At 53.2% G+C, this 24297-nt stretch overlaps 3 protein-coding genes across 10 annotated transcripts; all 3 read left to right on the plus strand.

The window, feature by feature from the left end:
- Positions 1-2721: 2721 nt before the first annotated feature.
- On the plus strand, positions 2722-7751 carry zc3h14 (zinc finger CCCH-type containing 14). Of its 4 annotated transcripts, none has more exons than XM_052053035.1 (17): positions 2722-2888; positions 3099-3141; positions 3604-3718; positions 3795-3835; positions 3926-4049; positions 4163-4457; positions 4530-4696; positions 4774-4874; positions 4951-5043; positions 5378-5440; positions 5545-5671; positions 5808-6025; positions 6101-6230; positions 6358-6497; positions 6607-6689; positions 6960-7066; positions 7571-7751. In XM_052053035.1, exons 1-17 carry the CDS (start codon positions 2853-2855, stop codon positions 7572-7574), a joined length of 1887 nt encoding a protein of 628 aa, XP_051908995.1. In that variant the 5' UTR covers positions 2722-2852; the 3' UTR covers positions 7575-7751. The 4 variants fall into 4 exon arrangements, with proteins under 4 accessions (XP_051908995.1, XP_051908997.1, XP_051908996.1 ...); XM_052053037.1 differs by having other exon boundaries at positions 5808-5992; XM_052053036.1 differs by having other exon boundaries at positions 4533-4696.
- A 2027-nt stretch (positions 7752-9778) lies between these two features.
- On the plus strand, positions 9779-15096 carry batf (basic leucine zipper transcription factor, ATF-like). Of its 2 annotated transcripts, XM_052053056.1 has the most exons (4): positions 9779-9975; positions 10056-10317; positions 11313-11417; positions 14482-15096. In XM_052053056.1, exons 2-4 carry the CDS (start codon positions 10252-10254, stop codon positions 14698-14700), a joined length of 390 nt encoding a protein of 129 aa, XP_051909016.1. In that variant the 5' UTR covers positions 9779-9975; positions 10056-10251; the 3' UTR covers positions 14701-15096. The 2 variants fall into 2 exon arrangements, with proteins under 2 accessions (XP_051909016.1, XP_051909017.1); XM_052053057.1 differs by lacking the exons at positions 9779-9975; positions 10056-10317; positions 11313-11417 and adding an exon at positions 12381-12844.
- Positions 15097-15533: 437 nt separating this feature from the next.
- flvcr2b (FLVCR heme transporter 2b) lies at positions 15534-23976 on the plus strand. Of its 4 annotated transcripts, none has more exons than XR_007960116.1 (10): positions 15535-16624; positions 17403-17544; positions 18467-18607; positions 19737-19804; positions 19900-20003; positions 20390-20500; positions 21197-21302; positions 21707-21818; positions 23053-23231; positions 23746-23976. XR_007960116.1 is itself a non-coding variant. In XM_052053040.1 (10 exons), the coding sequence occupies exons 1-10, from the start codon at positions 16058-16060 to the stop codon at positions 23095-23097; spliced, it is 1452 nt and encodes a 483-aa protein (XP_051909000.1). In that variant the 5' UTR covers positions 15537-16057; the 3' UTR covers positions 23098-23976. The 4 variants fall into 4 exon arrangements, 3 of the variants coding, with proteins under 3 accessions (XP_051908999.1, XP_051909002.1, XP_051909000.1); XM_052053040.1 differs by adding an exon at positions 22065-22120 and having other exon boundaries at positions 15537-16624; positions 23053-23976; XM_052053039.1 differs by lacking the exons at positions 23053-23231; positions 23746-23976 and adding an exon at positions 22065-22574 and having other exon boundaries at positions 15534-16624.
- The last annotated feature ends 321 nt before the right edge of the window (positions 23977-24297 follow it).

Here is a 24297-nt window from a genome sequence, read left to right on the forward strand (position 1 = left end):
GCTGATTGCCGATGCTCAAAAGTAGTGCCGACACTATTGAAAGATTCAAAGGAGAATCAAAAAAAAAGAAAAGAAATTCAGCCGAAATTTGAGTGACTCATCAGACGTGACATTTCAAGCTCCAATGTATTTGGCCGTACAAACCCACCCACTTGTTGTTGTCTACTTTGCGCCAGTAATGAACACACCAGCGCAATTGGTATGTGTGTGTGTGTGTGTGTGCGCGTGCGTGGCGGCATGCAAGAGGTAAGCTCATAACGAGCAGCTGCTGGTGCGCACACCCTTTGCGCCATAAGTGAAGCCACGCTTTGCAGATTCCGAGCGGGCGCTCCCACTCGGGCAAAATTGGGACACGGGGAGGGGGGCTGTGCCCTTGCGCCCCAGGGTCAAGGCCATAGGCCACGTCAGGGATGGCAGCGCTGAAATTTGCTGAGGCCGTGCTCGTTCACTCTCCCCTTCTTGGAGCTTGCTTCACCGGTGGGTTTGGCCTGTTTCAACGCAAACTGCACCCCGAAGACCGTCCGCACAGAGTCATTCTCAAGTGAAGCAGCAAATCTGGCGTTTGCTTGAATGGTTTTGTTTTTTTCCTCCTCTCCCTGCCTTGTGTCCCGTTTGCAACGCGTGCGCTGGCGTCTTTCAAACAGGAACGCCAAGTAACGGCCTTTGTCGTGTTTGCGACGGCGACAGAGCACACGGAGCCAACGCCCGCGTGCCGAAGCCGTTTCGACAGACCACCGGCCTCCTTTTTAGCCACGTCAGCGATGTTAACGCGCTGGCCCCGTACGCGGATGGGGGTGAAAGACGAGCACCCGTCCGGCCAACTGTCGAGGACAGACGGCCGTGGGAAAAATGGCTGCCATGCTAGATGACTTGCCAGCTGAGGGACGCGGGCTAAATTTAGCGCAGGCTGGACACGCCCGATGCTTTTGTGAGATGACGCGGCACGATGACTTTTCTTTATTTTGTTTTGGGGTGGGGGGCACGTGACAGACCGCAGACGAACTTGTGGCAGCTACTAGTTATGATATGATAGGTTTCAATGCCTTTCATTGGGCGTGGACGCACTGATAAATGGTCTCATGCAAACACGGAGTCACAAATTCAGGACATTTGCTCGCACGGCTGGATGACGCCAATTTAAGACACAAAGTGGGTGTGCGGCCTCAAGTCTCCCTCGCTGTCGAAGACTTGGGGTGGGGGGTGGATAAGAAGCACCGGCCATTGCGACAAAGGAGGACCCGGCCGCGGCCTGTCACCTCTGCAGCCTGCTGATTGGTGGACGGCGTGAGCCGTGTTGCCGTGTGGACTGAAGAGAGGCGGGCCGGGCCGGGCCGGGCGAGCGTGGCCGCGGATGCGGATGCGGCGGCTATCTCAGCAATCCTGTCAGCCAGGATTTACACCAGCAGACGCTGAGCTGATCTTGATGCCTCTGACACCCAGCGCGGGTGCTGCGCCCACTGGGAAAAAAAAAGTCATCAAAAATGCATTCGGTGAGAGCTTTTCACGTGCGCTTGAATTGACAGCCGTTTCCAGAAGTCGTTGATGAAGCCCACCTTGTCCACTCAGCACACGTCTTGACTTAGTCTCCCCCCCCATTCAACGGCATTGAAAGAGGCGATGGCTTTGAACGTCTATCGTGATGTGGAGACGACTCAACGAGACAGAAACGTGATTTGACTTGGCATCATGTGACCTTTCCAAGGCCTAGAGGATGTCCTCACATGGCCCAAACGATTCTGAATGAACAACTTGGGTGTCCTGAAATGTGGGCGTGTCTTTTTTTGTTTGGTTGGATTTTGTCGTTGTTGTTTTGTGCGATACAGTTTCCCAACGTCCATCCAGAGAGAGGGAGCGGTGACGCCAAAGAACGTCGACGGCAACAATACGCACTCCGGCGTTTTTACACATTTCTTTTCCTCGAAAGTGGTTATTGGTTACCAGGCGCTGTATGAGATCACGGCGGCCCGGTAGCCCAGTGGTTAGCACGTCGGCTTCACAGTGCAGAGGTACCGGGTTCGATTCCAGCTCCGGCCTCCCTGTGTGGAGTTTGCATGTTCTCCCCGGGCCTGCGTGGGTTTTCTCCGGGTGCTCCGGTTTCCTCCCACATTCCAAAAATACTCATGGCAGGCTGATTGAACGCTCTAAATTGTCCCTAGGTGTGAGTGTGAGCGCGGATGGTTGTTCGTTTCTGTGTGCCCTGCGATTGGCTGGCAACCGATTCAGGGTGTCCCCCGCCTACTGCCCGCAGACAGCTGGGATAGGCTCCAGCAGCCCCCGCGACCCTAATGAGGATCAAGCGGCTCGGAAGATGAATGAATGAATGAATGAATGTATGAGATCATCATGAATAAGTTGCCTCTGAAACGGAACAATTCCCTGAAATCACCCCAGTTTTTTTTCTATGTGCTTGTTTTTTCTGCCATCTTGTGGCTAAAAGAAGAAGTGCGCGCTCCTGCCTTTTCCCAATTTTCCAAAGATGACATTACTTCCAAAGAGGAGATTGAGGTGTATTTACGTTTCTCCCCACATTGCCTTCAAAGGCCACAATCGTCAAACTCGGGCGGGTCCTATTGTGTGTACGTGACAAAATATATATATACATTGTCGATTTAAAACGTATCTTGTGTTCAAGTTTCTTTTTGGAACAGTAGAGGGACTTGAGTGACGAAAGGCGACCTAATAGCTCGGGTTGCGTTTGGGTTCCTGCCACTTCCGCCTTTGCCTTCCCGGCTTCCGTCTCTGCTCACGTGACTCTTTCGCGTCTCTTTCAGGGTTGCTACGCGGTTTGCGGCTAGCTGCTTGCTACTTGGCCAAAACCTCCCCGTCGTCCGCTTTCCGCCTGCCGTCCCGCCATGGAGATCGGGGCAGAAATCAGCAAGAAAATAAGAGTGAGTCGCACCGACACGCGGCGTGCTCGCGCATTTTTTTCCTGCCGGGAATTGCGCTGGCTCAAATGCGGCTAGCTCGTCGAGCTAAATGGCAAGACGGCGTTCGGGGTGTTTGCCCACCACGACGCGGCGCACTTGGAGAAGGGGAAGGGATGAATCGGGGCCGGCCGCGCTTTGTCCACTCTCTTGTGCCCTTCTCCTGTTTTGCAGGCCGCGATCAAAGGCAAGCTTCAAGAGCTCGGCGCCTACATCGGTAAGTAGTCGCGCGGCGGCTCGCGACGTTCCGACGTGTTGGTAGCTCGGCGCCTTGCCCTCGGCGTATGTCAAAACACTCGAAGCCACGTCACAGACGTCCCGGCGAAAAGTTGCGACCACGCACGTTGGCGTCTCGCGCCCGTCCCCAAATGAAGATGGCGGATCCCATTTACGACCGGTGGCGATCTCTTGCGAGCCCAGCGATAATTGCGTCGTGTTTCGGATCCGCCTTTGGCCAAATCCGCCGGCTGTCGACGGGGCAAGAAAAAGGGATCCTTGGTTTGGCGTCCGTCCCCGTCACTGAAGCCATCAAAACGAGGGACGCAACTTGGGGACGTCGAATCCAAATTGTTGTCAAAGGGAACAAAACACACCTAAGCGGTAGTACGTGGAACGGCGCCTTTTTGCGGGGCGCCGTTCCACCGCAGCCCCCACAGAGTCGCACGTTTTGTCATTTCAGACGAGGAGCTCCCGGATTACATCATGGTGATGGTGGCCAACAAGAAAACCGCCCAGCAGATGGCTGACGATCTCTCGCTTTTCCTGGGCAACAACACCATCAAGTTCACCACCTGGTACGACGACACAAATTGCTCGGTCGTCGGCGCGGCGGCTTGCCTTGTTGAATAACCCCCCCTTGGTTCATTTGAGGCTGCACGGCGTCCTGGAGAAGTTACGAACTGTCGCAGTGGGTAGGTCACGTCCCGCGCTTTCATTTCGCTCCCATCGGACCGCCGCGTGCCGAGTCCGCCCGAGTAACGCCTCGGATTCGTGCGTCGCAGAGCCCGCCGCCGGGAGGCCCGAGCAGCAGTCGGCCGGCGCCGCGCCTGCCGCCGGGGCCGAGGATCACAAGCCCAACTCCCGATCCGATAGGGCGGAACCGCGCGGCCCCGCCCAGGAAAGCAGGTGATGGCCAAATATCTTGACCCATGATTTGGAGCTCCCACGGGCAGGGAATGAATTCAAGGCACACATACGGCAGGAAAGAAGGAAAAGGAATCTCACTGATTTTCTGTCAGGAGGGCCAGCGCGGAGAGGGGCTCCTCCCGCCTGACGTCGGCCGTCAAGCCCCTCATGGAGCTCCTCCCGTCCGAAGCCGTCATCGACATCAAGCCCGAGACGGACGACGACTTCGGCGAGGACCCGGCGGAGGCGGCGGCCGCCCGCAGGGGAGCGCGCGGCCCCGCCGGCCGACCCTCCGCCGAACTCTACAGGGCCGGCCAGAGCAGGCTGAGCAACGCGGCCGAGGCGCCGGCGTACGGGAGGCATCCGGAGAGCCGGAGCGGCAGGACCTCCAGGGGCGGCGCCGGCAAGGTACCGCCGGGCACCCGAGGAGCGCCGCCGCCGCCATGACGGCACGCTCAGGGTCTTGTCGCCGTTCTTCAGGAGGAGTCGTCCCGCAAGCGCAAGGCGCCCGTCGTCAGCTCGGTGGTGCGAGTGAACCGCGACTCGGACGAGGAAAGCGACGACGCGGACGAGGACGAGGAAGACGCCGCTTACGCCGGCCGAGGCCCGTCCAGTCGGGTGCTGCTGCCGTCCAAACCGGAGCGCAAGTCAGTCCCCCCCCCTCCTCCGTAGGGCCCGATGCGGGAATGACCGTCTTCCCTTCTCGCCCGTCGTGTGATTTCAGGCCGTCCCTCCCGCCGGCCAAGCAGGCCAACAGGAACCTGATCCTGAAGGCCATCTCCGAGGCGCAGGACTCGGTCAACAAGACGACGGGCTTCCCGAAACGTACGTACGCACGCGTGTCGGCCGACTCTGTGTTGCGCTCCTCCCCTTCACGCCGCTGCCACGTTGCCGCCCGCAGTGCCGCAGAGGCAGACGGTTCCCGTGGCGCCTCGAGCCCGCCTGGCCGGAGGCGAGGAGGTGACGGCCGCCGTCCTGCGCGACGCAGCTCTCGGTACGAAGCCTGCACCACCTAAACAAATTTTTTAAAAACGTATTTATTTATTTATTATTATTATTTTGTCGAAAGCAATGTCATACTTTAGTGGCAACTTAAGGTCTTGCCGTCTGCCATCTTTTTTTGTTTTTAAATCATTAGAACAGCAAATTTGGTCATGAAGGGGTTATTAGAATTCCATTTTCAATGACAAGAGTCTTACCTGGAAGTCCAGCATGCTATCGCTAGCGCCCAACTTTGCCCCGGCCGCCACGATTGACTCCCAAAATAAAGGAGCCGTGCGGCCGAAGCCAACGCGGCGCAAGTCAACGAATGTCCCGTTTGTCCTCAGTTGCGGCCCGATCCGCGGCTTCGCGGGCGCCGTCCGACAACCGCGGAGGCGCGAGCGACGGCCGTGAGTATTGCTTTTGGGCTCCATCGCTTGTAGCGGTTGCAGCGTGGCCCGGCGTTCGGCCCGCTCTCGCTCCCCGAGCGACGCGGTTTCCGCTTTCTCCGCAGCGAGCGACGCCGGCAAGCGGCTCGACACGCGCTCCTTCATCGTGAGTCGCCCGCCGCCGGACGAAAGCGCCAGTCGGCAGCGGGATCGCAAAGAGGAGCCGGCCCGACCGCGCACCGTGCAGGCCAGGTGGGCGCACCCTCTCGTCGTCTCCGCCTTCCCGGAAATCACCTCCATCGGCGAGACTCGGGAGATTCCTCGCGTCGGGAAGTGACTCGGGCACGGCCTCGGCCGGCGGTCTTTTCCTTTGTCTCCTTTCCGCCAGCAAGGAGAAGGAAAGCTCATCGGCCCCCAGCCCCAAGTTCATCGTGACGCTGGAGGGCGTCCCGAGCCCGCTGGAGAATCTGGCCGAGTCTGAAATGGAGCTGGAAGACGTCAGGCCGCCTCCCAAGGCCGCCAAGTCCAAGGTCGGCATCCTCCAAAGGCTGCGCGGGGGCCCCTCGCCGGCAGGTCTGGATATGCGTCCCATGGACACCTCATTAGGTACATCGGCGTCAGCTCGCGAGACGCCACGTCCCTTGGGTCAGCACACACACACACACGCATGCCTGTGAACAGAGCAAGCGGAGAGCTTCGACGCCGACTCGGCGCCTTCAAAGAAGCCGAAAGCGACGGAGCGCTGCAAGTTCTGGCCGGTGTGCAAGAGCGGAGACGGGTGTCCTTATCATCACCCCACCAGAACTTGCAAGTGAGTTGCTTTCGCAAGAACAAGCCTTCGCGCGCTGGGGTTTTTGGATTTTGATTTGACGGGAATTTTCTTGGCCGTTTTTCCCCTTGCTTTTTTTTTGGAGTTACATGCTGCATTTGTGCCGCAGGACGTTCCCCGCGTGCAAGTTTGGCGACAAATGCCTTTTCATCCACCCCAACTGTAAATACGACGCCAGATGCAGCAAGCCCGACTGTCCTTACACCCACGTGAGCCGCAGGGGTGCCCCGGCGCCGCCCGCCAGGCCAGGTGCTCCGCCCCGACGTGCCGTAACTCCCCAAAGCCAACTTTGTGTGTTTGGAAGGCAACGGCGGTGACCTACTTTCTTTTGTCGCTTTGTTTTTGTTTTTTGACGCAGTGGCCCCAGCGGCGCCAACGGTGGGCATGTGCCGCTTCTTCCCGCAGTGCAAGAAGATGGACTGCCCTTTTTACCATCCCAAGGTGACGCCCGCTATTCTTAGCGCATGCTAGTGAGGGCGCTGTGACGGAATTTGTGTCTTACCGCGATGCGTCGCGCCTCCTTGGAGGTCAGCACAGTTTTGGAGTAGAAGATACAAAGTAGTGCCGGTTGAATCTCGGCTCGTCGTGTTGGTAGCGAGGCGAAGAAATGGCCGCTTATCGAGCCGTGCCGTCGTGCGTCTGGAGATTTTTTTTTTTGCTCTTGAATTCTCCCGGAATATCATCCTGGAATGGATTTGTGTTTCCCGGCAGCCGTGTCACTTTGCCAGCCAGTGTAACCGAGAGGGCTGCACCTTCTTCCACCCGAACGCGTCTGTGCCTCCCAGACACGCCCTGAAGTGGACCAAGACGCAGAGCAGGTGCTTGAAAGTTGAATGCCGTCCGTCGCTGTCGGGCGGAAACCTCGCATCTCCAAACGCGCTCAATTTATTTTCCGCATCATCCACCAATTCTCGTGTTGTAAAACGTACTTCCATCTGGGGGAGGCATGTGGCGTTATGTCGCCTCAAGATTCAAAGTGTGGGTGTTTTTTGGGGTTAAAATTGGTTGGCGTCACGCTTCGGTGCCGCTGGAACTCATCACCCGCAAGCATATGTAAGGATATGCCGATTCGTTTTGATTGGATTACATTTCTTTTGCGTTTGACAATTGCAGATGATTTTGGACTAGTGGTGTGTACATGTTGGTGCCAAACTTTGGCACTGCAAGCAAGATGGCGGGTTTTTTTGTTTGTTTGTTTGTTTTCCTAAAAGATGTGGAGATTTTGGGTAGAGATGCGAGAATTCCGCCCAACGGCGACGATATGCATTGAAGGCGCTTGAAGCTGTAACACAAAAAGTAACGATTTCTCTTTCTTTCTCCAGCTAATGAAATCTCGACTCCACTCCGAGACAACTCCAGATGTCCAGTGGACACTTTTGATTAATTTGTTGTTTTTTCTTGTTGTTGTTGTTGTTAGTTGCTTTGTTAAAACGAGTGTTGTGTAAGTTGCCAGGCCTTTTTAATTTTGCCAAAGCTTCCAGGCCATTAAAATACTGACTGCAACGAATGCAACTTCTGCTTTCTTAACTCGGTTCAACTTGTATGATATTCTGTGTTGTGAACATTGCACATGATGCAGTTGTGATTTTAGTGGCTTCGTAAATTGATAAATGGGGGGGGTGAGCATTTTGCACACTTGTCAGCCCCATCCTATTGGAAAATGCCTTTTTGTTGACAATGGAGTCAATGCTGAAACATTTTGTGTGTGTCGGAATACGAATAACACCATTTTGTTCTCCGTATGTCATTTTTATCAACGTGTCGGTACAAGAATTCCATCTTGTCTTTTGCAACAAAAAAAAAAGTCTGGCTATGTTGTTTCCTCACAGATTTGAACTTGAAGAACACGTGGACACGTGAGTTGTTTTGACTTGTGTACTGTAAAATTTTATACAAAGCATACGCAGAGTTAGCTAGCGTCCATGGAAATTTTTGCTAACGTCCACCCTAAATTACTTGAGTTAGTTTATGAAATTGTTAAATGGAACACTTAATTCTAATAAAGTTGTAAATATATCATTTCAAATAAACACAACCGAGAAGTGCAGTTGAGTATAAAATGTACTCATTTGCGACTTATTGTTCGACATTTCAAGAGCCTAAATATAAATACAAAAGAGTTGAAAAAGAGTTGATTGATAATGCTGCTCTGTTTGTTGTCGGCTTGTTGGACGTTTTGCTGTCGTGAGCCTTCTCGGCCACCGTAGCCGTCAAATGTAGGCGACAGGCAAGTTACGTTAACTCTGAGGTGAAAGACACCCCCCCAGCCCCCAGCACTCCTATTCACACACCATCTTGTTTTACTGGTAGACATCGGAGAGGTAAAATGTGCCTTCCTGTTACGAGATTCATGCCCTGTTCCGTTACGGAAGGGAGGATCGTCCTCGGTGAATGTTTTGGGTTCGAACCCCGGCACCTGTCGTTTCCAAATCACTTCTCCGAATGGTTGCGTCAAGTTGTATGAGCTGCCCAACAGCACCGCATCGCTCAACCGCCGCAGCTCGTCGAACCAACGCTTTCAAAACAAAAGGTTGCTCGTTGCTGTTCGCCGCTAGAGGGCGCCAAAGCGCACCATTTCACATTTTTGTATCGGGGTGACCGTCACATTCCAGCCACAAACTACTTATTAGATGTTACGATTTCCCAGTAGGGGAGCCCGTTTTGATTGACATTAAGCTTGAGAGTTGTACCCACAAACTCTTCGCTTCACTTTTTCCACCTGTGTTTTTCGAAACAAGCGCCCACTTTCTGAGGGGTTTTCCCAGCATGTCAAGAGTCTGTAAAACTCACACGCTCTTTGTCTCATTTGCGTGTGAAGTGACATTATGAACAGCTCCGTTGTGCGTTTAAAGATTTTTTTTAAGCGCAGCGAGTCCACTTTTAATCCTGTTTTTCTCGTTGCCCGACGCTCAGTATTTGTATTGTTCCCTGCGTCATTGTTTGTGTAATCATCGTTCTTGGGGTATGTTGGGAAAAGATTGCCTGGCTCCATGCGCTGAAAAAAAAATACAAATCCCTCCGATGACGGGACATGTTTTCGTGTAGGAGGGCTGTTATTTCTGCCAAGCAAAGCTGTTTGGCTCCCTTTTTTATTTATTTTTTGATCATGTTCTCACTATGCAAAACGCCGCTTAGCCTGATAGCATTTATTGATCCATTGCGAAGGTAAAAAATGTCAATGCTAACGGTCTAAAAATACAAATCAATGGAACAAAATCTGTTGTGACCTTTTCAACTCGTTTCAATCTTTTGTTGGCGGTCATCGCATGGGTTTCCCACACTGCCATCAAGGGGGGGGGGGGGTGGGGGCTCTAAAGGAGCCACGCCGGCAAAAGTCCCTTTCAACCCACCTCAAGTTCGAGTATTTAAAAAAACAAAACTGAAAGTCCCGCACCGCATCATTGAAGTCCCGCATCCATCAATTGAGCAACAAGAGAGAAGAGAGGGAGAGCCCAGCAAGTCAAATGCGCTCGCTGGAAACATGTGCCAAGATGAAGGAGGCGGTCCTCCCCGCGACCTGCTTTGGTACGCTCCTTTGGTCCCCCCCCTTGAGACTTTGCTCGAAACGTCTCACTGCTGCCGGGTTTCGGCCGCTCGATTTCATCCCCGATCGAGCAGAAGGCGCGCGCTTTCGGCTTTGAGAAAAGAAAAAAAAAAATCAACATACAGCGAGAAAGAATTTTTTTTTTGGTCTTATTCTCACACATTGCGACGCCCAGCGCAGAAGGTACTTTCTTCATGTGAGTAATCGTGACCTCGTCACGTTCCACCCCTTCACCACTTTTGTCCTTGTGTTGTTGTGACCAGAAACCTCATCGGAAGAGCTGCAGAGCCAGTGAGCGACGGCGAGAGTGAAAGGAGGAGGAGTGTGTGAGAGAGAGAAAAAAAAAAGGGAGGCAAGCGCGACCCTCGGCGAGTGGCACAGCAAATTCTCGTCAGCGCCGCACGCACGCCAAGCGCAAGTGGCCACAGCAGGAGAGGCGTTTTGCCGCCGCTCGTGGCCATGGCTCAGGGCTCCGACAGCAACGACGCAAGCTACAGGTCGCCGTCGCCCGCCGGAGGCAGGCAGGTAAGGCAGGCTGGCTTCCTCCCCCCTTTGCCGTCTCGGCTTCTTCTCGCCACGGGCACGCGTTCACACGTGCGCACGCGGGACTCGCCTGCGGCCCAACGTGGGCTTCTCTTTGCGTGCGCGTGAAGCGGCACGAGTGTCAAGAACGCCAAAGTTGTCGGGAACACTTGGGCTGTGCGTGTGTCACAGAGTTATCCTCTCCCCCCCCCCTTCCTTCCTTTGGTTTGTGTTGATGGAGCCAAGTTGTTCCACTTTCAAATGAAATGATTTGAAGGGTCTCATGTACAACTGCGCAACCAAACGCAAGCAAAACGACTCCAGAAGGCCAGAAGGAGGTCAAGTCTGCCGCTTGACCTCCACGTTGTTCCGATTGTGAAAAGTCACGGCACTAAAAAGCTTTCGCGGCACGGGCCGCGCTCAAAGTCCTTGGACTCGCTCGCCTCAGTGTCTCCCCAAATGGGAGACTTTGGCAACCAACTTTGGATCGTTGTTTGTCTTTGGAATTCTCCAATTGGAAATAAAGCAAGGGGCTCCGTTCCATCCGAAGTGTTGCCACCTCCATTAAGCGTCCAGGTGATGTTCGCTCACATAAATGGATGACGAACCAAAGTCAAGGCAAACAACAACAGAAAAAAAAAACGGCCTCCCACACAGTAACGGAGGTCATTCGAATCACGAGTTGCATTCTCCCCAATGACTGTTGGGTGTGCGCGTTTTAAGGGGGGGCCGACGTCAGAAGCTGGAGCCGAGATGGCTTTCGTGCCAGCGTCTGGGCGTGAGTTGCGGCCGACGGCAGCTTTCAGTTGGGCCGAGGTCACGCCGCGCCTCAGGTCCCCGTAACGGCTCATTTCCATTTTACAGGCGGGCTGCCCGAGTTCGGGCGGGGGGGTCGCCTGGAAAAAAAAAAAAAAGTCCTCCCCTTTCTGAAAACGTGCTGGTCTCCATCCCTCGTGCTCGGCTTTTCTGACGTCTCTTCCCACCCGGTGTGTGCGCAGAGCTCGTCGGACGACGTGAAGAAGGTGATGCGGCGGGAGAAGAACCGCATCGCGGCGCAGAAGAGCCGAATGAGGCAAACTCAGAAGGCCGACAGCCTGCACCTGGTGAGACCCGCGAGTGTGCCTTTCCGCGTCCCGCCGACGCCGGGGGGGGGGGGGGGGGGGGGCGGAAAGGAGAGCAGTCCCCTTTGAGGTGGAGATGCCAAACTTGACCCGGCCTGGTATAAAACCACACGGACGCGAGTCAACGGGGAGCATCGATGAGGACCGCCCGATCCGATAAAAAGCACTTCCGTCCCTTTTATTCAAAATAGGACGGTGCTCACTTAACGTTTTGAACAAAAATGGTCTCCTTCCCTTGGGCCTCCTCGAAGTTTCCCCTCCGACTTGACTCTCGCTCAGCGTCCAAGTAGCAAATGATGCCGTTTTCCTTTTTTTCTTCTCCGTTTTTACATAATGCTACCTGACCATGTGGCGATGTGTCATGGCTTCTGTCGGCCGGCGCACTCGGACGCCGCTCGCGGTGTTTGTGCGAATAAATTAGCACGTGTGGGCATCGGCACCTCCCTCGCAGACTGCGACGGAGTGAGAAGCGCACAGTACACCCGGGAGACCGAGCGCCTTTACCAAATGATATGCTTCCAGTTGACGCTTGAATTTCACTCCATGGCCAATCCCGCCTTTTGGCCTGAACAACTCGGACGCCTCGCCCGACGCCCCCAAAGCGTGTGGAAAGGTTTCAATGAAAGCCGAGAGCAGTCGCGCGCTCGCCAACAAAACCTGCGAGTCCGTCCTTGAACGGAACCGTGGGAAAAGGCCAACGCTAGCCAACGAACTTGCCGTCGAATTGCTGCGGCCCCGGCTGGAGTGTTGAAGGCAGCTAGTCACAAGTTCCCCCTTGAGGTTAATGGTTAGCGTGCTAGTCTGTCGTTAGCAAGCCATATATTTTTAGTAGTACACAAAGGGGCCGCGCAGAAAGGAGACAACTACTTGTGGCGACCGGTCGGTCGCGTTGAGGATGGCGTGACAATCATTTTCTAATGATTCCTATCAGGCTGTTGTCATTGGTGTCTTTGTTTTTCGACAAACGTGCTTTTTCAACCTCGCGCGGCGTGGATTGCCCCGTGCGGTTTGACTTGAACTCGCCGCCCCCGAGAAACAGGAAGGCGTATTTTCCCTGTCGATGGCAGCGTGGTCGTTTTCCGTCACCGCTGCAGGAGTTTTTTTTTTTTTTTTGAACGCTAGCGTCATGGGCCCGCTGCAGGCGAGGCGAGAGGGCAGTCGGTTCCGGTAAGGGCGCAGCGCCACGCCGCGAGGCGGCCGGCCCGCCCGCCCGCCCGCCCGCTCGCTGTCTCTTTGGCGAAGTGACGCATACGACGGGGATTTGCCCGCAGATGAGCGATAAAAAGCTTTGGTGTGATGATGACCTTTTACACTGCCGCCTCAGTGGAAGATTTCTGGGCCCGCTCCTCCCACCCGGCAACCTCTTTCAGGCGCTCGGCGCTCTACTTGCTCGACATCAAAGGCGATCAGTAAGTCGCCCGAGATCCTTTTGAAATGCACTCGTGGGAAATGCGCAACCGTTGCGTCCTTTGAAACCTTTTGGTTGCAAAGGATACTAACTGCTAACGGCAACATCAACCCAAGGGAAATTGAAAGCAAGAATCAAGTAGGGTGACATGTACACACAATTTATGGAAAGAGATAAAAAAATTGTGACAAGACGTGTCGAAAAAAAATGCCTTTAAAAATGCTACTCTCAGTTTTGATTGATTCATCTAAGAATAGTTTTTTTTTTGCAGAACAACATTGCGTCTTACTCATTAAATATTTCAGGCCGACTCAAATACAAATTTTAAAGGGCCATCTTTTTTTTTTCTCACCTAGTCAGTGGTCCATAAATGGAATGACCTATACATTCAAAACAACAAAAATGTGGACTCAAATAGAATGTCATTTCGAGTTTAAAAAAAGTCATTGAATCAAACATGCTGGACCCCCGTCGTGAACCCAAAACAAATAAGTGCTTTAAGAACACTTTTCTTTTTAAATATAACACAAAGAACCACGAGGAGGAAGGAAGGAAGGATGTGATGGGGCTTCACACTCTGTGTGTGTGTGTGTGGGGGGGGGGTCTAAGAGAGGGGAGGGGAAAAAATACAGATTCTTAAGCGAACCCATACACGGGTTAAATGTGTTAAAATAAAACACGAGTTAAAGGAGGACACGTAGAAACAACATCTACTGTTGTGAAAGCGCTCTATAAATCAGCTTGGATTGTATTGTACCTAAGGACCTTGTTACATGAGCACCACCGCGTGGAGATGGAATTTCCTGTAAGCGCTTTTATTGTGAAAGCCAAAGCACCTTTTTTCCTGTCGTGGAAGTAGCTGACTTAGCATTCGGTCTCCGATGAATAGGAACGGTTGGCGTAATGGCGTAGTTGGCTCCTGCAAACAAAGCGCTTCAAGCCGACGTGCGCGCGCCACTCCCTTTGTCGTCGACGCACCCAGCTGAGCGACATTTTATGTTCCGGTACCTATTTTTGGAACCACAAATATATACGCTGTCCTGGCAATTTCTCGATTTGCCCATCGACAGAGTGACATCAAAAGGTTACCCCGCTTGACGCGGGCATGTCATCTCGATTGCAGTTATCACACGTGGCTCGTAAAGGAGGACGCGTTGTAAAAGGCTTCAAATAGGAGGGCTCAATGAAAAACCGTTTCATTTTTTTTTCTTATCAGGACAGTTATTGTGGTCATGGGCGTCGCTTCTTCTCTGATAACAGGAAATGTGTGTACGGTTGCAACATTTGTGAAACCCTGCGAGGGAATTGATGGGAACAATTGTGAATGAACCAGCAATTACAAACATTTCCGGTCAGTTGCTGACACGTTCAATGACCTGGGGGAAAATACAGTGCGCTATATCGAAACTTAATTTTGATGAAAGCTTGAGAAAGCTCAAGATTCGGCCCACACATTTCTGCATTTCAGCGTGTCTTCAACGGTCTCCTCCCAGTGGGACCAGGGAGGCATCCGAATCAGATGCCCAAGCCACCTCATCTGGCATTCCTGGACATTCAAAGACAATATTGTACCCCACGGCAACTCGAAACCATGGTCTGATCGGTCCCCGCTGTTTTTTTTTTCCTTCCAACTCTCAGGAGAGCGAGAGCCTGGAGAAGGAGAACGCGGCACTGAGGAAGGAGGTGAAGCAGCTGACGGAAGAGGCCAAGTTCCTGTCATCGGTGCTGAGCAGCCACGAGCCGCAGTGCGCGGGCCTGGCCCCGACCTCGCCGGACCTCCCGTATCCGCCTCACCGCCACCACCGCCACCACGCCGGCTACCACCAGCACATCGCCGTGCCACACTACCAACACTGACCTCACCCCGGCGGGAAAATCGCCAGCCGTGGCATCACGTCGGCACCCTTGGGACCCCCCCTTTATTCTCCAAACGCTGGCAAAGTTAGCTAACCGTAACCGGCGTAGCTCATTGCGTGCGCTCCGTTGAAACTCTGTCGACCCACCGAGCGGTCTTTGTTTACATGCTGAGAAAGAACCCTGGCCCATGATTCATTTGTACGTTTCCTGTTTGTTTGATTATTTTCGGGGGGTCACGAAGGCCACTTTGCGGCTGCGTCAATCGGACCCCTCACAAGCTCAGGCCATGTATTTCAATGTTTTTGGGACCGATTTGATTGTTTGACAAAGCGAATGTAAAGTCGAACCAAAGTTTGACGAAAGGAGATATTTATTAAATGTGGAAATGCCTTGTGATCTCCACTTGCGCTCATTCGGCTGGCGTCTTCTCTTTTCGGGCTCTCTTCTTGACTCCTGACTCGACATTCTTCCCTCTTTCATTCATCTTTCATCACTTCCTTCTTGTGTCCTTCCATCCCTCCTATCGTCTGTCCTTCTCCCGTTTCCTTTCTCTCTCCCTTCCTTTCACCCATTCAGTATGTTCTTGTTTTCTTCCGTTCGTGCCATCACCTCCCTTTCTTTCCAAAATAAGTCACTTCAAAAAAAGTCGCTACTTTTGTCTCGTTGTTTTTGTCAGTGTGAGTGTTTGAAAAGCGTGCAATAAGACGCGCACGTGTTCGAATAGCCCCCACCTCGCTTTTTTTTGGGGGGGGGGGGTGGGTATTTCTTCTTTTCAATGTCAGCGTTTGACTTTCTTCCGGTCAGCGGAGCGCCAAACCCACGCGAATGACCCGGATGTATTTGAACTCGTTCTCGTCCGAAATGGGTCGAATTTTAACGACGAATGGTAAATGTCGCACGTGTTTGACAACGACTTGGGCCACTCGTGACTCGGCTCGGGACAGTTTGAGCAACAAGCCCGCAGGCGTGGTTTTAAGGTCCGTCTCGGTCGCGGTGCGCGTGCACCGTGTCATGCCGCGGCCACGTGTTGACGCTCGAGGAAGGAAGAGCCGAGTAGGAACGAGGTGGGGGTGGACTTCATCCGACTCGCTTGACCCGCTCTCGGATCGAAAGTGACGCCGATATTTTCGCGACTCGGACCCGCCACAAGGACAACTTTGAGTCCAGAGACGACGACCTCAATTGACGCGGAACTACGGCTCGAGTCGACTTCGGCTAAGCCGCGTCTTAAAAAAGTTGTTCCCGGTGAGTTCTTTTCGAGAATTCCACCAGTCACCCCCTCCGCATTTTTTCCCTCAAACTTAAACCGGCTCATGTGCCGTTTGAAACCGCTCGCACACGCGCCCACGAGCTCGCCATGAGGGACGAGTCGGACGAGAAGAAGCCCGTCGAGGAGGCAGCCGAGCCGGCGTCCGGGGACGGGTCGGAGGGTCTCCGGCGGCTCGCCGGTCCGAGTGACGCCGCCTCGGTCGACGGAGTTTGGGAGACGCGCTTGTACAAGCGTCGCTGGGTCATGGTGCTCCTCTTCAGCTCCTACTCGCTGTGCAACTCGTACCAGTGGATCCAGTACGGCATCGTCAACAACATCTTCATGAAGTTCTACCAAGTGGACGCCTTCACCATAGACTGGATGTCCATGATCTACATGCTCACCTACATCCCCTTCATCTTCCCGGTGACGTGGCTGCTGGACAAGAAGGGCCTGCGGACGGTGGCCCTGGCCGCCACCGCGCTCAACTGCGCCGGGACGTGGTTCAAGGTGGGCAGCGTCCGGCGCCACCTGTTCGCCGTCACCTTCCTGGGTCAGTTCTGCTGCTCCCTGGCCCAGGTCTTCATCCTGGGCATGCCGTCCAGGATCGCCTCCGTCTGGTTCGGATCCAACGAGGTGTCCACCGCCTGCTCCATCGGCGTCTTTGGGAACCAGGCAAGTGCCGTTTAAAAAGATTCAAGGCTAACGACATTTGAACCAAAAGAGAAAAAACAAAACAATTGTACACAGAGTCCTAGTTGGACAGATTGTCTCGAGTGACATTTCTCATGTCGAAAGCACCGCGTATCTATCGGTGGGTCCTTGGAGTGAATACTCATTGTTGTCTTTCTGGGAAGAAAGAAAAAAAAAAGAAAAGGTCTCCAGCACAAGGAACTATGTTGATCTGTTAGGGGGACGGTTTAGGGGTTTTAGCAGTTAAAAAAATAGTTTCACTTGTTTGTTTTTTTTGTACGAGTTAAGGCATTGGTTTAAAGTTTTTTTTTGGGGCGGGGGGAGAAATGTGTTTTGACAAAGATTCAAATTCTTTTTGTATGATGCGTACCAAGCATCTGTTAGTTGTTTAGTTGTTAAATGTTAGCGATTGCCTGTTTGGCTGCGGCTATTTTTTTGTTTGTTGTTTTTTTTCTTCCGGGAGATGGCATTCATTCGCACAAGCCGTTCCATTCCACGCCGGCGCCGTATCCAAAGCAACTGCCGTCCGCCTTTTACAGGCCATGCCAAAGAGAAAAGCGTGCCTCGATTTAAGGAGTGGGCTTTTCTTTTTTCTTTTTTTTTTCTTCCCAAGCGATGACATCTTTGAGGCGCGGCTTCCTTTTGAGCGGAGGCCTCTCTTTGAGGAAACGTGCCGCCGTTGTATGAGGGCGGCGTCGATGACGGTGACGTCTTGAACGCGCGTCACGTTGTTAAAATGATGCCGCCGCCCCCGCCACAGCTCGGTATCGCCATCGGGTTCCTGGTGCCCCCCATCCTGGTGCCCAACGTGGACGACATGGACGAGCTGGCCCAGCACATCAGCATCATGTTCTACATCACCGCCGGCGTGGCCACCTTCCTCTTCATCCTCGTCGTCTTGGGTAAGCGATGAGCCACGGCGGACGATCGCATTCAAGATGACCCCCCCCATATCCCAAAGCGCGCCCGCGTTACGCTTCTTGTATCGTCGTCGGATGAGAAGAAAGCGCGGGGTGACTCGCATGTTCCCATACGGACAAAAGCGCCTTTGCTAACCCGGCTGGTCGGCGTTAAACGTACGGAGGATTTGCGGGAAGCCATTTGCATCTTATTGAAAGAAAGCAATTGTCGCGTGCGGCCCCCGCAATGCGAGTCAAGGCAACGCTTGTTAGCGTTGAGCGGCGCAGGAGGAGACTTGTCGAGGCACTCCATAGTAGCGCCGTTGCCGTTTGAGCTAAACATTAGTCAACTGTAGACTTGGGATGCAAGTCATCTTGGGGGGGGGGGGGGGGGGTCTCGAATCATTCCAATGATCCCTCACTCAGAACAAGTTTGGCCCCTGGTTGGGACAAATGCCATACTGAGGGGCTAAGCTAACAAAGCTCAAGGAGCTAGCTTGCGTTTATTACAGGTTTTTTTATTATTATTTATATATTATTTATTTATCACACAGTTCAGGTCACAAATGCGAATGTGGAGAAGGCCCAACGTGCCTTTGGTCCCTTAAGGTTGCCTTTGGTTGACTTTGGGCACACGCGGTCCTCAGGGCGTCAGCTAGCTTTGAGCCAGCTCGCGTTTTGGACAACTTGGATCACAAATGTAGTAAGTTAGCTGGCTCACGTGTCATCAAATTCACACTGGAAATAGGTTCGAGGTGGACTGACGTTAGAAAATGAAGGCTTTGAAATAGACTGGGGGGGGGGGGGGCAAGTCTGAACCTTGCTGTTTTTCGAGGCCAACGAGCGCTTTTGTGCTCCGGCTAATCTCGCGTGTCGCCAAGCTCAAAGACGTTCCCTGCGCCGACCTTCTTTTTTCTCTCTCAAGTCTTCCAGGAGCGTCCCAAGCTCCCCCCGACTCAGGCTCAGGCCACGGCGCGACGCATCCCGCCCGAGCAGTATTCCTACACGGCCTCCGTCCTCCGGCTTCTCCGCAACAGGCCCTTCATCCTGCTCATCGTCACGTACGGTACGCCGTCCGCCCGCTTCTTGGATCGCGATCAAGAATGCTTCCATAGGCCTCCTTGTTGGTCACTGTTCTTATTTCATATGCCGGCCAATATTGGTTATTCCCCCCCCCAAAAGGTCATGCATGTATATACCCATGTATGCGTCCAGCGTCAGTCATGGGTGCTTTTTAGCCCCAAACAAACGTAAGGTGGCAGGTCGCGGCCTTGAACCGGCGGAGCCCGACCAAGTGCCGGTCGCGGCATCCTCCGCGTACTCCCGCCAGGGGATCTTATCTGCCACGCTCATAAAAATCCACGGCCACCCAAAGAGGATGGCAGCATGTTGTCGTCGTCATCGGAGGGGTCCAAAGTTTGTTTACGGGCCGCCAATGATTAACCGAAGAGCTGGCGGGCTCCGCCCCCGGCACCAAGCGCCTCTTTCAGCGTCGGCGGAACTTTTGGCGTCGCTTCAACTTGAACCCCGTGTCTGCTTGCGTTGGCCGCCGTCCGTCTGACCGTCGAGAGGTCGGAGATGTGTTTGTCGCGGAAGTTTTCTCCCGACTGCGGCTCGTGGGCAAAAAAGGCGCCCGCCCGCCGCTCCTGCTCGTTCAGGTTCCTGCGCGGGAGCTTTGCCACATCGCCGCCGCGCCAATATTGCTCGAGTTGCCCCGGTTGGTGTTCAAATATTTGCCACGGATATTGTTTAAGGCTTATGCTGCTTCCCTGTTGTTTTTTTCTGTAGTTGCGAATATTAAGTGGCGTCCATTTCAAACACCAGACGGCGACGCTGCTTGGCGTCCTTTCCGGCCCGGTTTTTCAGCGCTTTTGGTCTTTGTCCGTTTGTTTGTGCTGCAGCGGAAGCGAAACACATCAATGCAGGCCATTGTTTAATTCTTTAGAACAGAAACGCACTGTTTTGCGGGGAGGGGGGCATAAAAACATCCATATTGAATCCTCAAAGGCTTTGACAGTCACAGCTGTCTGCAAGGTGGTCTTGACGGCACCGCCAAAGAGGTGGTCCCGCTTTCATTTCTCTTTTAGCAAAAAAAAAAAAGAAGAAAAGGCGTACGCAGCCGTAAAACGTTGAGCATCTGTTTCCCATCAAGGACGCGTCGTTGCCTCAACTTTTGTGCGGTTGTCGTCTCCCAGGCTTGAACGTGGGCTCTTTCTACGCGGTGGGCACCTTGCTGAACCGCATGATCATCGAACACTACCCGGTAGGACGCGGCGGCGTGCTTGTCGTCGTCGCTGGCGAAGGCAAAATGAAAGCGGACAGGTGGGCCGACGCTAAACATTGTGGCCGCTCCCCCAGGGCGAAGAGGTGAACGCGGGCCGCATCGGGCTCACCATCGTCATCGCCGGCATGGTGGGCTCCCTCATCTGCGGCGTGTGGTTGGACCGCACCAAGACGTACAAGTGAGGAGCGCCGCCGCCGCGTGCCGCCACGTGCCGCCGCCGCGCGCCGCCGCCTTTGTTTCGGAGCCTCAGAGGCTCTCAGGCTGTTTATGCAGGTGTCGCTTTCAAGTTGACCGTGTGTGACTTGCCCCCCTACCTAGCTGTAAAGGGGTGGGGTGGGGGGTTAACCTCCATCCCTGTTGTTATTTGCAAGAGGACGGTCCTGCAATTGGCGGAAAGTTGCAAATTTAGCCTGCAGGTTGACGTTCCTCGTCGGCGCTTTGGATAAATGTGAACTTCCCGGTTGACGTACGACAACTGGACCGCAGCTCTCGTTTTCTTTTTCTTTTCTTTTTTTTTTTTCCGATGGATTTGACAAACGAGGGTGACCCGCGTCTCCTTTGCAGGCAGACCACCCTGGCCGTGTACTTCATGTCGCTGGTGGGGATGGTGGCGTACGCCGCCACGCTCGGCCTCGGCCGCCTTTGGATCGTCTTCATCACCGCCGGAGTTCTCGGGTAAGGGCGCCGAAATGACGCCGGAAAGCCGACGTGGTCATTGAAAGCAAAAGATGTCCCCTTCCCCTTCATTTCTAGAAACTCAACATAGAGGCCCAGCGCACTCGCTTCACGTTGGCTGTCATAGCGACACGTACGCCACAAGACGGATGAACCGTCAGCCTCGATTCTTAACCCAACACGATCCCCATCGTGCCAGTCGAACGCCAACACGTCTCATAGGCGGGCTGCGGCAATTGGCTTCGGTGCTAGGACAAGACTCGTATTTGAACAAAAATGGCGCCTTGACGCTTGGACAGACGATGTGGCGGCAATTGTGTCCCTTCTTCACCTGACCGCCACGCGCGTTGATTTCCAATGTGAAGTCAAAATGGAGCCGCTGTATTTTCCAGTCAGCAGTTCCTCTTTCACACGCTGATCTTTGCTCCACTCAGATTGTGGACATTTTGAGGGGGGGGTGGCTGAGTTACCCCCCCCCCCCCCCCACCTTCCCGATAACCTTGCTGCCTTTCCCCTCCATTCTCATGCACTATCAAGCACTTAAAAGACGTAAATCGCGCAAGTGGTCGTTCATTCGCATTCGTGGAAGAAAGGCGACTTGCTTCTCCAAAAGGCTTTCTTTATTCTTGGGTGGTGGGGGGGGAGAGGGGGGGGCAACAAGGATGAGTGTTGCTGACGATTTGTGTGCTTTTTCAGGTTCTTCATGACAGGCTACCTGCCGCTGGGCTTCGAGTATGCCGTGGAGCTGACCTATCCCGAGTCGGAGGGGACGTCCTCCGGACTCCTGAACTGCTCCGCGCAGGTAAAGGCGTCGCCGCCCCCCCCTGCCCCCCCCCCAAAAAAAAACAACGGGATCAACCTGTGTCGCTTTGTGTTTATGGTCGTCCAAGTTGAACTTTTTTCTCGTACTACGACAGCAGCGGACCCAAACTACACCCCACCCCCTCAGCAATACCACAGATGTATAGATTTTTTTTGGGGGGGGGGCGGTGAAGAGAAAAGGTCTTACTTGGCTGTCAGTTTTGGCTGTCACTTCAGCCTTGCTTGGAGCCGTCAGCGCGTCATTTGCGTGAAGCCGGAATGCCCGTTGCTCTTCTTTCTTCCGTCACATCCGACGGCATTTTGATGTCTTCATTTATTGATGGGTGGGGGGGGGGGAAGACATCAAAACCCAAAGATGATTGGCATGTTGTGCCCCCCGCGCAGGTCTTTGGCATCATTTTCACCATCTGCCAGGGCAAGCTCATCGACAACTTTGGCACGCTGTCGGGAAACATCTTCCTGTGCGTCTTCCTCCTGGTGGGCACCGTCATGACGGGTAAGACGAGATTTTGACATCTCTGTGACGCGGCGCGAGGGAGGAAGCTCGGGTTGGCGCGGCAGCGACGGGGCGCCGCGTTGTTGTAAAGTCGACAAAATGGCGACACCCAAATGAGCAAATGTGGCAGGATTGCCAGACGTCGTCCTTTTCACTTTCCGTCGATCAGACGAGGTCCGAGACTCCTCGTCCTAACGTCGCCGCGGCTAAAATGTTTTTTTATGGTTGTCGCCGAATGACCGGCAGGCTTCATCAAGTCGGATCTGCGGCGGCAGAAAGCCAACATGTCGGCCAAAGCGCAAGTAAGTGCGCCGGAGCGCTCGTCTTCCTGTCGGGGGCTCGTGTTTGTCCGTGCGCTTCTCCAAACGCCGCCTCGCCTCGCCTCGACCTCTTTGTCCCTTTGCATGCTTGAGAAAGTTCAAGCCGCTGTTTTGATGAACGACAATGATCCGAATCTCTCCAATCATGACTTTGTCCGTGACTAGCATAGCGTACTAACTCGCTCACTAACTAACTAACTACTCGGTGAGGGTGCCGGTGACAAATGAGGACTAGGAAGAATCCTGATTTTGGTTGGCTTTAAAGTTGCAAGACCGTGGCCTGTGGACAAACAAAAACCCGAAACCTCATTGAAGGCGTAAGAAGACGAGATGAAGGTCATGGCGCCGACGGCGGTTTTGGCCGGACGGCTCGCTATTGAACCGTTGCCGCCTTGGCGTGAACGTTTCTGACGACGAGGTTTCGAATTTTCTTTGAATTGGGAGATGGCGTTGCCATTTGGAGATTTGGCCTTCGCATGGTTTGGATGGCAAATACTGCACACGGGGGAGACAACGTTTTGATTGGCGTTGCCCAGTTTTGGGGGAAAAAAAAAAAAGATTTTGTGCCAAGATGCAGGCGCGGCTTTGAGAAGGGGATGCGGCGTTTTGCCAACTTTTGATGAGTCGACACGTGGGGGCTGTTATGAGTTGGGGTGTCGCAAGTGCTCGCAACCTGTCCTCTTCTTCTCCACCGTCTCATTTCCTCTCTGTGTTTTCCTCCAATCGAAACGAGCAAACATGCCCGACCTCTTCCCCGACTAACTTCCCCACCGTTCATCTAACACACGGCATCAGCGCGCCGTCTAACGACGCGTCCCGCTCGAACGCCTCTCGCCTGTCGCCGCATGACCCGTCGAATGCGGCGAGGTTACCGCGGTGACCGAATGCCAAGTGACGGGCGGCTGTGATTTTAGGCGGAGGCGATGACGTCGGACCAGAATACGGCGCCGCGGCCTTAATCTCCGGATCTCAGACTCCGCCTCCACTCTAAAGCCTTCTATAAACAAACAAACAAACAAACACGCCCCCCACCCCCCCACTCCAGAAAAAAAAAATCTCTGGAAATCATAGCGCCGCCTGCAGACGCCCCGAGGTAATAATCACACGCCAATCTGTCTGCTTCACTGTTGCTTTTTGGCTTTGGACGCAATCGTGCGAATGAATGCGAGGCAGCTTTTGGCCTTCAAGCCGCAGCGCGTCTTTTTTCCACAAGAGGGAGGCAGTGGACAGCCGGCCCAGAAAACAAAGAAAAGCCAAATGGGACGCACTGCAGCTTAGAAGGGGCATGGAATGTCGTAATCTTAGTGATAAAACAAAAGAAGAAATCACAGTGAAATTGCAATAATCACCTGACAATTTTTTTCTTTTATCTATGATACTATACCCGATTTTTCATCATTGAAAAGAAGATTGAAAAACATTCAAAAGAATGCACTTTGTAATTTTCGAATGACATAAAATGTCCTTTCCTACAAGGAAATTTCTCATATAGTGATGAGGATGATGAGAGTCATTTTTCAAAATTTCAATTCATTTTTTTTGAATGCACGCTTTGGAGAAGTACAAAGAAAGGGCCTTCCGTTGAAGGTGTGTGTTTCCATCTGCAGGGACCATCCGAGCGCCCGAAATGCGCCGTCTTCCAAGAAGCCAGCTTTTAAACGACAACTAGCACACTTGATAGATCAGACGGCAGCAAAATGAGTTGTTCTTTTTTTTTTTTTTTTTTTTTTTTGTCACAGCAATCCATGTTCATTTGACATTCCCTCCAACGTGACTTAACGGAATCGTGTCGCTGTCTTTCTATAGCTCCATGTATTAAAAATGATCTGACAATTTTACCGCTCTTAGTTTTGAAAGATTTTGTCAAGCCCAAACGCATTGATGAGCCATTTGAAGAGAAAATGTATTCAATGAGCCCCACAAGTAACAACCGTTTAGGGTGGCCTCAATGACTGATGGATGAATCATTTATTCTCTCTCTCTCTCTTTTCTATCTCTCTCTCTCTCTATACGATACGCCGTATCAGCCGTGAAGTCAAAGTGGCAATTCCTCGTTGATTTTGGAGTTAAGGATGCCGAGCGAGTAGGGCCGATGCTGTTCCGTCAACGTCGAGCTGCTTTTCTTGTTTTGACCAACGTGAGCTGCCGCCGTTGTCGGC

The sequence above is a fragment of the Hippocampus zosterae genome, chromosome 19 (assembly GCF_025434085.1).
Source record: "Hippocampus zosterae strain Florida chromosome 19, ASM2543408v3, whole genome shotgun sequence".
Taxonomy (NCBI): domain Eukaryota; kingdom Metazoa; phylum Chordata; class Actinopteri; order Syngnathiformes; family Syngnathidae; genus Hippocampus; species Hippocampus zosterae.